Below are 14624 nucleotides of genomic sequence, written 5' to 3'. Positions count from 1 at the left end.
CGAGACTTCCTCTTTAACAATAAGCGGATATTTTGAGCTGGCATAAATAAATGTGAATCATTTTTGTATAAACAATTAAGATGCCAGAGAATAGTATTCAAGGTTTATTTTTTAAAATTTAAAGATAAAAAATTAATATAAATTAATCACTTAGACACTTAGACAGCATAATTAGCAAGCTGCAACTTAAATCAGAAGCACAAGATAAGGTGGCTCTATAGATTTGTATAGAGATTTGTGCCGACTGTTGACTGACTGGGCTTTTGGTGGCTGCTCCCGTTTCTGGCTAAGATGGCTCTTAGCTACTTGTGCCTACTTGTACTATGGCCATCAGCTGAGCTCTGTGAAATGTGTTTTTATGGTATTTGAAAATGATTAGCCGCTTAGATACGAATAGAAGACGAATCGCTATGACGCGAACGTGTCTGGCGATGTATGATGGAGATGGAGATGGAGCTTATGCAAACTCTGTGGCTGGGACGCGAGATTTCCGAGTGACTAGAACGGTGATGGAGTTCCAAAGTGGCACAATTTTTATGATCATGCGACTTGGTTTGATGCTCATTTCTGTGTGTGTTCCAATTCTCTTTTTTTGTGTTTTTTTGACCACCAGTTGATATTGTTTCTGGTTTTTATACTCTGTTTGTTGTTACCTGAGCTCGTGGCCTAGCCCAACAAGCGGAGAGCATGCCAAAGACCAAGTCGCCAACCTTTTTTATCATTCAAGATGTACACGAAAAAAAAGATGACAAGTTTGTCGCGTGTAAACAATTCGCGGCGGCCAAAACAGAGCGCGGGTGGAGTAGCCATCACATGGGGATGAGTTCCCGGAGTTCCAGGAGGAGGAGGGTTCAAAGGTGCGGACTGGATGGCAGTTAGAGCAGTGTCACAGAAACGGAAATCAAGAGCAAAGATGTCGGCCTGAGTCGGTGACCGTAACCGAGTCAAAGAGCCAACAACAGTGAGTGGGAAAAGCAGGTTACAATGATGGTTAAATTCATATTGTAAGTAACAAAGACCTTAAGGAATTTTGACAGCTCAGCAAGCCCAATATTACCAAAGTTAGTGAGCAATATAAATATGCTTTTAGTTTTTTTTTTCTACATCTGCAACTTTTTAAATAAATAATGTTCGTAATTTAATTTAAAAGTTTTTATAAAAAGTAAAACTAAGTACGTTTCATCACGCCACTTTCACTCAGTTTGCTTACAAATGGCAAGCACTGTAGTAGCCGAATGCCCCGTCAAAAAATAAAGCACATCCAACACAATCTACAGATACATTAGAAAATATCTCAAAAATCAACACAAAAACTACGGGCGGTGGCGTCGCAGCCAACAGAGACGTCAACTGCGCTGGCGACGTTGCACAGTGGGCCAGATCAGGTTTTTATTGGCATAAGCTTAAACTTTAAAGACGTCAAAGCAGGCTTACGTAATCAATGCGGCTGTTTTTTGCAATTCTTAGCCACTGGAAAACTTCTGTATAAACGAAATTATAAAAGAGTATTACTTAAACCTAATATTATAATAATGAGTATGGCCTTTATAAAAATGTATCTTTGATAACTAGCTAAAGAGTTTTATATGTTGAAAGACCTGTATTGAAATGGATGCTCAGTATAATGTATTGTGAATAATAAACCGTGACTATTTACCTATAACATTAAGGAATCATTTACCATTCCTAGAAATTTTGGTTACATCGCTATGAGGCATATTCTTACAATATTTCGCAAACTTTTTGAACTTTTGAGCCGAAAAAGTCGAACGTGGCCCAGTGTGCGTTGGGGGTACAGAACAGAACGCCACAGATTTTGAGCGCTCGGATCGCGCATGAGTGAAATAAATTTTCACGCTTCCAAACAGAGCGTCAGCAGAGCAGCTGAAGTGGGAAGAGACTTTTCGACGGCGACGTATCACAATCAGAAACGATCCGACAACCGACCGACAACCGCCGTCCATTCATAGAGTGACTTATATTTTTGTGTGGGGTCGCAAGATCTCTCCGATCCGATCCCATCCCATCCCATCTCATCCGATCCCATACGATACGATCCGATCCGTACCGTTTGTATCCGATCTGATCCGAAAGCGATCCGAAAACGATCCGCAAAATCAGTCAAGAGTCCGTACCCGATCGGTATTCGGTATTCGTTACAATTCGCGAGTGAGTTTTTCGCGAGCGCGGAGGAGGTGGAAAATCCCACGGTTGTTACGCGTTTACGTACTCGAAATGATCGGCTAGCGATCCGCCAGATCAGATCCATATGAACGGTCAGCGCGAGTGAGTGTTCCGATCGCGAGAAGAATTCTCCTCGACTCGTCTCGTCTCGTCTCGTCTCTACTCGACTCGACTCGCATGTGCGTCTGGTGATTTTGGGAACATGGGAAAAACGGGCGCAAAGGATGCGCCACAACTTCTGCGTAGAACGAAATTAACGAAAACATAACTGAGGAGCCGGAGCCAAACAAAAAAAAAAAAAGAAGAAAGATTCAGCCAAAAGCGATTCCAGCGAGTATAGCGAATATAAAAAGCAAAATAAAAAGTGCGGACAAAAGCAGCCAAAAGAGTCGCGCGACTTGGGTCTTCGGCCTGGGATTCTGATTAAAGCGCGCGTTTAATTTCATTTTTTACGCTACTCCCTGGTCGTCCTGCAGCCCGCCATATACCCCCATATACCCCCATATACCCCATATCGGTGGGGCCAAGCAACAAAATAAAACACAATTCCCCAGTTGGACTCCACCCTTGGCCGGGCTTTTGATTCGCTGTTCAACTTTTTTTGGCCTGGGACTTTTTGTTTGTTTCGTTCGCTGGATCGCGAAAACCCGGCCGACAACTCCTTGCCAATATTCCTTTTGGCCTTTTGGCTCAGTACGCCGGCAGCTTTCTCCGTGTGCGTACGCAGCCCCAGTCGCAGACAGCAGCGAAAACCCAAAACAAAAAAAAAACACAAAAAAGTGAAAGATCGGAAAAGATCAGCCAGATCCACCAGATCCACCAGATCCGTCAGATCCGCCAGATCACCTCGGATCAGATCGGTGATCATGTCGCCCGGGATTCCGCCACCAACCGCCAACTTCCCCCAAATGAAGTACACACATAAAAATATCCACTCAGCTCGAGACGCTTGATTAATTCGCACACGTCAACGGTATTCAAATAAGCATCTCGTGTACTCATCGTGGCCGCAATAAAAACGGCGTTAACTTTTACTACCTGCCAAAAAAAAAAAAAAAAAAACAAATACAGCAAAAACATTATATACATATTTTTAAATATATAGCACTCACTGGCTAAACAAAGTAAATTGAAACAGCTCAACGGGCCAGAATTTGGTTTGTTGCCGCTGCATTTGGCGGCTTCAATCGATATGCGTTTGCTCATGGTAATTGCAATTTTAATATTCGCAATGCCAATGACTGGATTCGGCTGGTAAGTGGCATTTAAACACCTATTATCCGTTCAGAGATACTCAAAAGTCGATACAAGTGATTAGTGGCAAAATAATGTAATTGTTTAATGTGTTTGAAAGGCTCAACATGTTAATCGTTCTCATTATTTGCACTCACGCTTTTTATAGCCTGTTAAATAAACTTTGTTGAATATTGAAATTAGGAGGATAGCAAATAAAAGTAGAACCAAAATATTTCTTCTTCATTATTTAATAAATTTTGTGTTGCAATCATTTTAAACAATGTATTATTTATTATTTAAGAGAGCGTTGGCTTACATTTGTGCGCTTATTCAAACCGAATATTCTTCAAAAAAAAAAGATAGTCTCTAATTTTAAGCATCTCGCTTAGTCTAATGCACCGCAGCTAACAAAGTCGCTCCGATTTGGCTCAACATGCAATTTATGTTCTGTTTCAATGCCAAAAAACCCATTACCACCCTCTCGAAGGCCTTTTGGCCACAGAGCATCTGTGTTCACGTCAAATCGCATCAATTTACGAGATAGAGATTGGCGTAACCGCTTCCGGTTGCGGAGACAGCAAATAAAAAAGTGCAGGCCCCCAAAAATAAATGCGTTCTAAATGCAAATGCAAATGCAAGTCCAAATCAGAGCCAATCGAGCGTGGCGACCGACTCGGCGGACCTTCAAAATGTGACGTTTGATTTAGATTTAATTACATGGCAACTTTTCTACTCTCCCTCTTCGTTTTTTTTTCTATTTTTTTTTTTTTTGCGAGGGGGGAACCTAAAATAAATAGCAAAAGTGCAGAGGCGGATGAAGCCAAAAAGCCAAATGACACTTGGAGCAATTTATGCGCGAAATTACAGGCGAAAAGGCGTCCAACGAGATGCATAAATAAATAAACAAACCGCGGAGGACAGACATCAAATAGAAAGAAAAATGGTGACGGGCAGGCAGGGGCTTCCTTCTAACACACAAGTTATGCACTTTGCCAAAATATCTGCCAGCAAAGTGGCATCAATGAATTTGTCCCAAGAGGTATGCTCCTATATTTTATATATGTAGTTAGTTATAGTATATATATTTGCCTAAAGGTAGAAATATTGCGGCTGTCAACGGCGTCGAAAGCTTCAATTTGGCTGGTTGGATGAAGGGTGGCCAAAAGGGGGCGGCGTGGGCGTCGCGTGGCGTAGACTGCATGACGATTACGTGGCTATATCCACTATATACATATATTTATATATATACATTTGATTTTCATTTATTTAATTTGTGTTCTGTGCAACTGGGCGCGTCAGCAAACGAAGGTGGACACCTGCGAAATTGAAGGGAGGCGGTATGAATAGTAGCTGGGTGTTTCCATGCCGCATCCAATGCAATTGCCACTTTTTCACCATAAATTAATTAAATAATTAAAGCTCAAGTTCAGCGCTGTCAGTTCTTTTCGCCGCCTTTTGATGTCGAACGTTGAACGTTGAATGGGGCACGTTGAACGAGATGTGATGTCGCCACCATCCGAAAGTTGCACAGAGAACAAAAATGGAACCTTTGGCTGTGCCACTTTCTGCGCTTCATCAGTGCCACTCAAGGGCGTTGGGGCAGCCAGAAATGCAACTAATATGATGAATGCTTCTTCAGAAAGGGGGAAAGCCAAAGCAGATCTAGTTTATATAATCCTATTTTAAGCTTCCGAAAAAGAGCTCATTTATGAACAAGAATGCAGCTTTGATTGCTCTAATCTATTTTACTATAGCCAAACTCAAAGTCAGCAGCATGAAAAAGATCAAAAGGAAAGTATAACGCAAATGTGTCTAATAATACTCTACTCTTGCCATATCCCCAATTTAATGAAATCTCTCAAATCCATCAGCTACTTAAGCGCACAAAACCAATCGTTGGGTTTACAATAACCGATCAAGTGCGGATCTGCGCAATTTGCATTTTGCAATGGGTCCGGAAATAGCGAAAATGATGCGATTTGGGGGGCTTACAGCGCCACGCCACAAAATCGTGTCTCATTTTGTTTGTGTGCATTTTGCGAAATTCGCAGGCGAAGTGCACTAAATCAAACGGTCGTTCTGTGAGCGATTGAGATCATATTCGATGGGCCAGAGACGTATGTATGTGTATCGTACTCGTATTGTGGGTAGATGTTCCGTTAAATGAATGGAAATTCCAGGCAGCAAGGGGGCAGCAGTGGGGGGGGCAGCCAATTACAGAGAAAAACTTACATCAAATTGCCGTTGATCGGGCAGAAATTTAGCGCTGATGTGTCTGGAATTTAATTAAAAACAGCGCACGAGACGATGATGAAGATGATGAAGATCTCGCAAATTGCGAGTTTTCGACTGCAGTTTGATTCTGCACCCAGAAACCCTAAATGAGCTCATATCCGTTGGAAAATCATTTGACATTTGCCGGCGACTTCCTGCTTTTCATTCAATTTACAGCGCACAATTTCATTCATCGAAAATCCGCTCAGTCAATGCCCCTCAATCTGGTGATTTTCCTTTTTTTTGGCTCTCGCAGCATGTGAAATGGTAATTAATGCCAGGCGTGGCATTAATGGGTTAAGGCAAACAGGGGGTGCTGGGTGGCCTGTGGCCCAGTGGCCACTTAGTCTCAAGCTGTGCTGGCTCCACAGTCGGTGGTTGCATCAACTCAACATTGCTCATACGCCCCGTGCACCACGAGATCATCTCTGCCGCGAATCTGGCACACTTCATGAGCCAGCAGCAACAACAGCAAACACCCCCAATGCAAAACAAAACAAAATAAAAAAAAAACAAAAAAGCAAAAACAACACAATAATTATGTTCAACTAACGAGCAGAAGAAAAGTCGGCCAATTGCCAAAATCCAATGCAGATGAGTTGATTATGAGCAGCAAAAAATCAGCAAAAAAGCGTCTCTGACACAATTCGCTCGACATTAACGAAAGTACCTCGATACCGTGTCTCTCTGTTTCTAGAGAAAGTTTCACGTTCAAGTTTCTTTACACCAACCTTAAACCATCAACCAGAAAAAGTAGCTAGTTACCGCTCACTAGATCGCTGCAAATCTGTTAGTCAAGAGTCATGCCATTTGTTTATTTTGTTAATTTGTCGCTTTCCCCGCTGTAACATTGACGAATGTGTCTGTCTTCGGATTGTCTGCCAGATGCATCATAATTAAATTGGATGACGAACCAAAGAACGCGAACAGACATGGGTCAAGTTGGAGGACGGTGTGGCCACCGAAACACACAGGTAGAGGGCTTGGCCATGATGTCTGTCAGGCGGTCTGCGCCGAGTGGCCCGAGAATATGATGTGCTCCTCGTCATCTCGAAGGGAAGATGATGCGCTGGGACCAGCGACTTAAGAAAGTACGAAAGCTGATTAATGGATTTAACCCTTAAATACAAAGTGAAAACTCAGTAGAGTTTAGGGACACATTTGCTGAGACAATAAGTATTCTATTTACCTGGCAATTTCAACATCATAACAAAATACTTTTTGATCTCTAATGGCGCTGGCATGCGAAGCTTCATGGAATCCTTGTCCATTCCCAATCTTTCCCACAGCCTCAATCATCGTGATTAAGCACAGCTTAGACATCCTTGACATGAACATGACCATGTCCGTGCGCCGATGATCGTTCCCTAGGCCCAGCTACGCCTATTTGAGCCGTAATTAAGTTAAACGTTGTCGCAATTTGCGCACCTCAAAGTCACCAAGCCCCAGAGATTGATGTCGCTTTTGTTGGCCCAAAGAGTTAAGCCTGGCTAAAGGCACTTAGGGCTAAAGTTGAAGTCGTGCCCTGCCCACTGGAACCGAAGGAGGCTTGTTAAAGGAATGACATTGCCCGGCACTCATAGTAAATATGCCTGAATTATTAGCCAGCGTTTTTGTTGCGCCAATTGGACATGGACATGTCTGGGAAACAGTAAAAAAGGCTGACTTTTTAGATCTGCGCACTAACTGAAAATAGGTTTAAAACCTGCCAGTGTGTTTGAAATAATCATTGAAATAAAAAAGTTATTTACTTAAGCTGGGGACAAGATTCATATGCAAATCAGTGATCAGTGATTTGTTAGACTCTTAGAACGAATTAAAGGATAAGTCGGTTTCCAAGACGAAGAGCCCTGAATTCAGTAAACATGTTAATATGCTAATTAATAAATGACAAATAACCCTCCTTCCCCCCCCAAAAAAAAGGTGCCAAAAAGCAGCTTGTGGCGCCCACACACGATGCCGCACCCAACGGATCAAATCGGTTGGCAACTCGCAGACATGTCAACACCTTTTCGGTGTTCGGTGTTTCTTATTTATTTTCTCGACTTCTTAGCCAGTAGCTGTGGCTCCAAGGGGGCACCTAATCGATTGTCAATGCTGCCGCCCACATCAAACGCTTCTGCCTCGAAATTCGTATGCACAAGAGATCAGCACTTGCGCCGAGGCATTCTGTAGGCAAATATTTGAGCGCGTAAATGAAACTGACCAGCCGCAACAGCACTTCACTTGGCCAAGGCGAAAATCAAACGGGCCAGCTCCAGCTCCAGCTCACAAACAGTCAGCAAGAGCAGTCAGAAAAGTCAGCAAAGCCAGCCAAGTCAGCAAGCCAGAAAATAAAAAATCCAGAGAGCCCCGCCGGCCGGCCAGGCGACCAATCCAATGGCCATTCATTCACTTGTCAACGCTTTGTTTAAATACTTTGCCACTCGCATGTTGACAAGTGGTTTAAGTCGTTGATTTGTTTGCACTGAACCCTGGGAGAAGGGGGGGAGGGTGTGTGGGGGATGGCCGCGGATAGCTGCAACCTGACTCACAAAAATGAGTCAATCACACAATTTCACTTATTAACATAGATATCTTAAGATAGCGAGTTATAGGATATGCAGTCAAGTCGAGACTAATCGGTGTAAGTTCAAAACGGAGGGCTGTAAAAATGGTTATTTATATATGTAAATATTTATAACTTTATAGTTCTTAACACAAGTTATATAAATATTGAATTGTAGTTGTTTTCTATAGTTAATACAGTAATGAGACGATAAAAGCAAAGCAAACTATTATGTTTAGTGTTAAGATACTTGTGCATTTAAAACGAGTTGAAAATAGGAATGTTACTGAATTTTAAGTTATAAAACATAGATATAAATATCCCTCATACCCTGTAAATTAAAATGCCTGCATTCCGGGAAAGTCCCGAATAGTGGGGCAACTTTTGTCCCCTCGCTTAAAGTAACTACAAAAGGGGTACGTGGTATGGGGTATGGGGTATGGGATACGGGGTATGGGATAGTATGGGAAATTTCAACCACTTGTCTGTTTGGGACTACCAAAAACCAAACCGGGCACTTTGATCAATGCCAAAGCAGCCAACCTAGGAGAGAGAAAGGCAGATACAAAAGAAAAGAGAGGGAAAGGAATCACTGAAAGTCCATTGAGGCCTATAACGACACCCATACCATTCAAACAAACGCACACAGATACTGGGCGCAAAATAAAGATACGTTGCCAAGTGTTGCTTTACTGGATGGGTTGGGATGGGATGTGATGGTATGGTATGGTATCTTATGGGGAATGGGATGGATGGGAATGGGGATGGGTATGGGAATGGGCAGAGGGATCGGATCGGATCGGTGGAGGGAACTGAGAGACCTGAAGTTGTGCTGGCTCCTTTTCATGTTCGCCGACAACTTCGCTGCCGACTTCGCTGGCAAGTAAACTTCAGTTCAACTTCAAAAACCAAAAAGTGTCGAACGATCGGTTGCTCCACTCTCTGTGCGGCTATTTTCCGCTTAACAAAAATCTCCTTTTTCTTTCTTTTTTTGTTTTTTTTTTTTGTGTTTTTTGTGTTGAGTTGCTATGTTTCGAGTTGCTATTTGTGTGTTCGGTGGTGGTGGCAACTTGTGTGGCTGAAAGGTGTTTGAGTTCTTTAGATCTCTCCAGTCATCAACGCAACGCAGCCGCAGCCAAGACGTCATCATCATCAAAGCAGCAACATTTAGAGTAGCAACAGCAACATCTAGATTCCCAACAGCAACAGCAATAGCAACATCTCGATCTCGATCGAAGATGAAGATGATCAGTGTGATTTGAACTTCAATTGTTTCTACTTTGTTTACCAAGCGCGTCTATCATTTGAAGTTTTTGTTTTTGGCGGTCGAGAGGCGGCTGTGATTGTTTTTGTTGCCTTTGGAGTTAATATTTTCGTTAAGCACTTGTGCGTGCGTGTGTCTGCTCTATTTGTTATTTTGGTTTTTTTTTCCATTTTTGTACCTATTAAGTTGTCATAATCTCGTCGAGTGTTTGGGAATTGTGTGTTCACTTTTTGTGGCATGGTGTGTGTTTTTTTTTGTGGCATTGCCACAGGGAGCTGCACTGCAACAGCCAGGTGGCAAAAGCGACCCAGGTGGGCATCGATAATGGGAATCTGAAGCGGTTCAAGTGGTTTATCTACTTGCTCCGAGAAAATTGGGGCCACCAGAACTGGGTTATCTGATATGCGGGAATGCCGAGAATTTTTCAGTAATTCAGTAATTTCTAAGGATCATTGAAAACGGCAAATTATTCTGTATAAAATTAACACTTTACTTGTAACTAACTCATAATAACAAACATTAAATGTTTCCTATATGATGTTACAAAATACCATAAGGAAAGTGCATCTCAGCACTGGCACGTTTCACGAAAATCTAGTAAAATTGGTAATATATATCTGAGACAACACATCAGATGCACATATCATCCGGTAATTGGCGGATTTGGTAATTTGTTGGCTTAGCCACTACACTTATGAGTCTGGCGCCATCCAATGCGTAAACCATGCCGCACACAAGTTCATTAAAAATAGTATTATTTATTTATTTGCACTGCTTGGCCGAAATTTGCTCAGAATGGCAAAACTGCAGAGCAAAAGAAAAGGAGCAAAAACGAACGTACTTCCAAAAGATGAACTTAATTTTAGCGCGTTTTTTCACCGGATTTTTCCGCCATCAAATGCTGCGTATACGTGATGGCGACGATAAAGAGGTCCTCATCCAATGTTTATTATCATAAAGCCGATTCGTAGGCAGAAGTCAATCGATAAAAGTTTCACACATACTGGCTCCACAACAATATTTAGCAAATATTTTCCCAATAGATGCAATTTTCGTTTTCATTTTGAATGCCATTTGGCGGCTGGTTCTGCGGCGTTAAAATTTAATTTAGGTGGAAAATTAATAATTACCCAACAATGTGGGTGCAGTGAGCACACATCGATATACAGCCGTGTGTATACCTATAGTAAAGTATATATGAGTATTCATATCGAGATCGACTTCTATGTGTCAGCATTCAGAAGCGGCCACTGGAAATTGTTTTTTTTTTTTTGCGGGCAGTAGGCAGTAGTAGTGCTCGCCTTTTGGCGCTGATTTATGTTTTTCCATTTCAGATTTATGACTTTTTAATAGCTCAATCGCTCGGCTCTTCGCTTTTTTCACATTGCACATTCGCGTGAAATTTACTTTGCCTGTGTTCCTGAACTTTGCGCCGTTTGCCAGTTGTGTGGAAAGTGTTTCAGAGTGGAAAGTGTTTATGCTCTGCCCGGTTTTCAGATCTCCGGGTAAATAAAGCGCCTAAATAGGGCCTGCTGCTGCTGCTGTTAGTTTTGCTCAGCCCTCGAGCACTGATTGATCGATGTGTTCATCATCTATGGCTTCCAGCAAATCGCGATTGCCATTTTTGAAGCCATAAAATCGAGGCGAACTCTCAGCTGAGTCAGTCTAAAAATACAAGAAATCACTGCCAAGCCTCGGCGTACTTCAAAATGTGAGCTACGTGCAGGTTATTCATCGATGACAAAGTGCTTGGCCTGATAAATGCCCTGGGGACAAACCCTTCAGGGAAAACAAAAAGTTGGTCATAGATAATCGAATTTGGGTGTGCCCTAGGTGGGAATGGGAAATATAGCAAATGGATTAGTCAGTGCAAAAGATACGCAATAATGGGAAATCAGAACGAAACAGTGACAAAGTGACCAACGAGTTTCCATAGTCAATTTAACTTGCAACTGATGCAGTACATGTTTATTTCTTTTTTAATATGCAAACCTACATATGTTTAATCCTTTTTCAGGGCCGAGGGCACCAACATCCTTCTCGATCCAAATCTAATGTGCAAAAAGACACGTCGTCTGCGCGGCAAGTTGGCCGAAATCTGCCGCCACGATTCGGCGCTGCTCAAAGAGATCATCATCAATGGCATCAACCTGGGCTTCCGCGAATGTGAGTTTCAGTTCCGCAATCGCCGATGGAACTGCAGTGTGCTGCGCAAGAGCATGAGGAAAATCTTAATGCGCGGTAAGTAGTTTTTCAGAGTCCAAGGAAACTAGTTACATACGTTGTTCGAAAGGGGGGGATATAGTTTATTATGCAGTGCCAACGGCAAAAAGGCTGGCTGTCAACAACAACAGTGTGTGAGTCACAAGGGGGAAACCAGGCGGTTAGCTGCCTAATTACAACTCATCGTTGCACGCCCCAACTTTATGGTAAATTTTTTTTTTTTTTTGTTTGGGTTGTCATGGAAAAGGCCTTGCAGAGCGCAACGCACCATCCATCAAGTTGCATAATAAAAATGCAGCGATCCGAGCTGATGAATAGCGCCTGAAATGAGCCTACAAAGCTGTCAATTTTAATAAATTATTGCACGGGCAAAAAAGGCAAGGAAAATGGAGGAGGAGCAGGAGGATTGGACACCGCTCTCCTGATCCTCGATAGCCGCACTTAATGACAACAATGCGCAAACAAAACACATACCAAACGGTGGGGTTTATGCCATAAATTCAACGGGCGTAACCACCGAAATTCTCCGCTGCTCGGATTAAAGCCTCGCCCTGTCAACCTGTCAGCGAAAATAAGAAAAAAAAATATAAAATATATTCGCGAACCTGTCCCTCTCCATGTAACACTCCATTTTAGGGTGGCTCAAGACACATCACCTGTAGCGCTGAAAAAAAAAAAAAAAGCACTTCAACTTTGAGCGCATTACAAGCGTATGCAAATTAATATCCCAACGATTACAATTGCGATTCGGCTTTCGAGTGCGATTTCGCTTTCGTTGAACGTGACTGCCAACACCACTTGCAATATGCGATTTGTGATATGTGATTTGCATAGAGCGGCGATCGCTGATTGGTGATCGCCAATCGAACGGGCAATAAATCATTTTGTCGCGCAGCCTGACAAATTAAAATCAATCAGGCGACGCGTGCTGACAACGCCAATGATTGACGATTGATTGAGCACGCTTGGGATGGGCTTTCTTTGAGGAAAATAATATGTTATAAAAGAATATATATAAAATATATATAATAATGCTAAAGAAAATATTATAAGTTGAAGGTTTGATTTTTAAGTACACAACATCCCAACTCCTTCTTTCCAGATTCCCGAGAGACGGGTTTCGTGAACGCCATCACAGCCGCGGGAGTGACCTACGCCGTGACGAAGGCCTGCACGATGGGCCAGCTGGTGGAGTGCTCCTGCGACAAGACGCACGTGCGCAGGAACGGTGGCCAGCCCCAGATGGTGACGGCGGCCACCGCGCAGGCGGCACTGGAGCGGCAGCAGCAGGCCGAGATGCTGCGGCAACAGTTGCCCCTGCAGGATCAGCATCCCAGCCAGCGGATGGGTCGCTTGAGCAATGCCAGCACCATGACCGATATATCCGCGGTGGAGCACAGAGGCGGGCGGAATCGCAAACCGGGCTGGAGGAGGGGGCGTCGCAAGTTCTGGGACAACATCAAGTTTCCCGAGGGGCAGTGGGAGTGGGGCGGCTGCAGTGACAATGTGAAGTTTGGCCTGCGGCACTCGCGCGTGTTCCTCGACGCCAAGCAGAGGCAAAGACGCAGTGATCTGGGCACGCTGGTTAAGTTCCACAACAACAACGCAGGTCGATTGGTAAGTAATCAACAACTATTGCATCTGATTAGAGAAAAACATGTGCAATTATGTATAAGAATAACATCCTGGAACCTGGCATCCTTTCAGGCCATTCGCGATGCCATGCGGCTGGAGTGCAAGTGCCACGGGCTGTCCGGCTCCTGCACGGTGAAGACGTGCTGGCTGAAGATGCCTCCGTTCCGGGAAGTGGCAGAACGACTGCGTGACCGGTACGACAGTGCCAGGAAGGTGACGTTGCGCAACGATGGCAACAGCTTCATGCCGGATAATCCGCACACGAGGCCGGCGAACAAGTACCAGCTGGTCTTCGCAGACGAATCGCCCGACTTTTGCGCACCCAACTCCAAGACGGGTGCACTGGGCACCCAGGGCAGGGAGTGCAATGTGACCAGTTCCGGACCGGATCGCTGCGATCGCATGTGCTGCAATCGGGGACACACTCGCCGTATTGTGGAGGAGCAGACCAACTGCAAGTGCGTCTTCAAGTGGTGCTGCGAGGTGACCTGCGAAAAGTGCCTGGAGCACCGGGCGGTGAACACCTGCCTCTGAGTGTAGTTTACTCACTCTATAGATGCATACATACATCTGTATTACTTTCTTCGGTTTAGTCAGGAATAGAATTTTGAAAGCTTTCCATTTCGCGTGATAGAAAACACACACACTTACAGAGAAAACGTTTTAAGTATTAACTAACAAGTAACATGTAACGAGTATCTCTAATCTTTTAGCTAGTTGTAAATACGAAATAAAAGCCACATAAACATGCCTACGTTATATCATTCATATGCAGCTCATGTAAGCCCTGTAAATAGTCGCAATAAAAATAAAAGAAAAACTAAACCAGACTACTAGTTCTTATTTCTAGATTAAATACATTTTCTAAGAGTAATATTTACTTTTAGGTCTCTTAGCTCAGCCCATTCTGGATTACAACTCCATCCGCTTGTCAACCAATTAATTGCAAACAAATTGAATTTTATGTAACCAGATTGCCTACAACAAAATGATATGCTAAACGGAAATGTATTTCAAATCGATTCGCCCATTGATTGAAATCTGCATAAATGATTAAACGTAAATTAATGAAGACAACACAACGCAATACAACAACACACAAATCGATTGAACAGACGGGCAGCGAAAACGAGTTCCCAGTTTCATTCAAGTGTATCTATCTATCTTTTGGCTATAGTCATTCCGTTGACTTTCCCATAAATTAACACAATTTTATTGTTGTCGACACGAGATAAAAAATCTATAGAAATTTGCCTAAAC

At 43.1% G+C, this 14624-nt stretch overlaps 1 protein-coding gene across 1 annotated transcript; it reads left to right on the top strand.

Moving 5' to 3' along the window:
* Positions 1–1943: 1943 nt before the first annotated feature.
* LOC120458468 (protein Wnt-6) lies at positions 1944–14189 on the top strand. Its single transcript, XM_039646121.1, has 4 exons — positions 1944–3438; positions 11524–11747; positions 12832–13346; positions 13437–14189. Exons 1-4 carry the CDS (start codon positions 3377–3379, stop codon positions 13896–13898), a joined length of 1263 nt encoding a protein of 420 aa, XP_039502055.1. The 5' UTR covers positions 1944–3376; the 3' UTR covers positions 13899–14189.
* The last annotated feature ends 435 nt before the right edge of the window (positions 14190–14624 follow it).

Source organism: Drosophila santomea, chromosome 2L, assembly GCF_016746245.2.
Source record: "Drosophila santomea strain STO CAGO 1482 chromosome 2L, Prin_Dsan_1.1, whole genome shotgun sequence".
NCBI classification, from domain to species: Eukaryota; Metazoa; Arthropoda; class Insecta; order Diptera; family Drosophilidae; genus Drosophila; species Drosophila santomea.
Note: the sequence above shows the minus strand (reverse complement) of the source record. Positions and strands in the feature narration are given on the sequence as shown.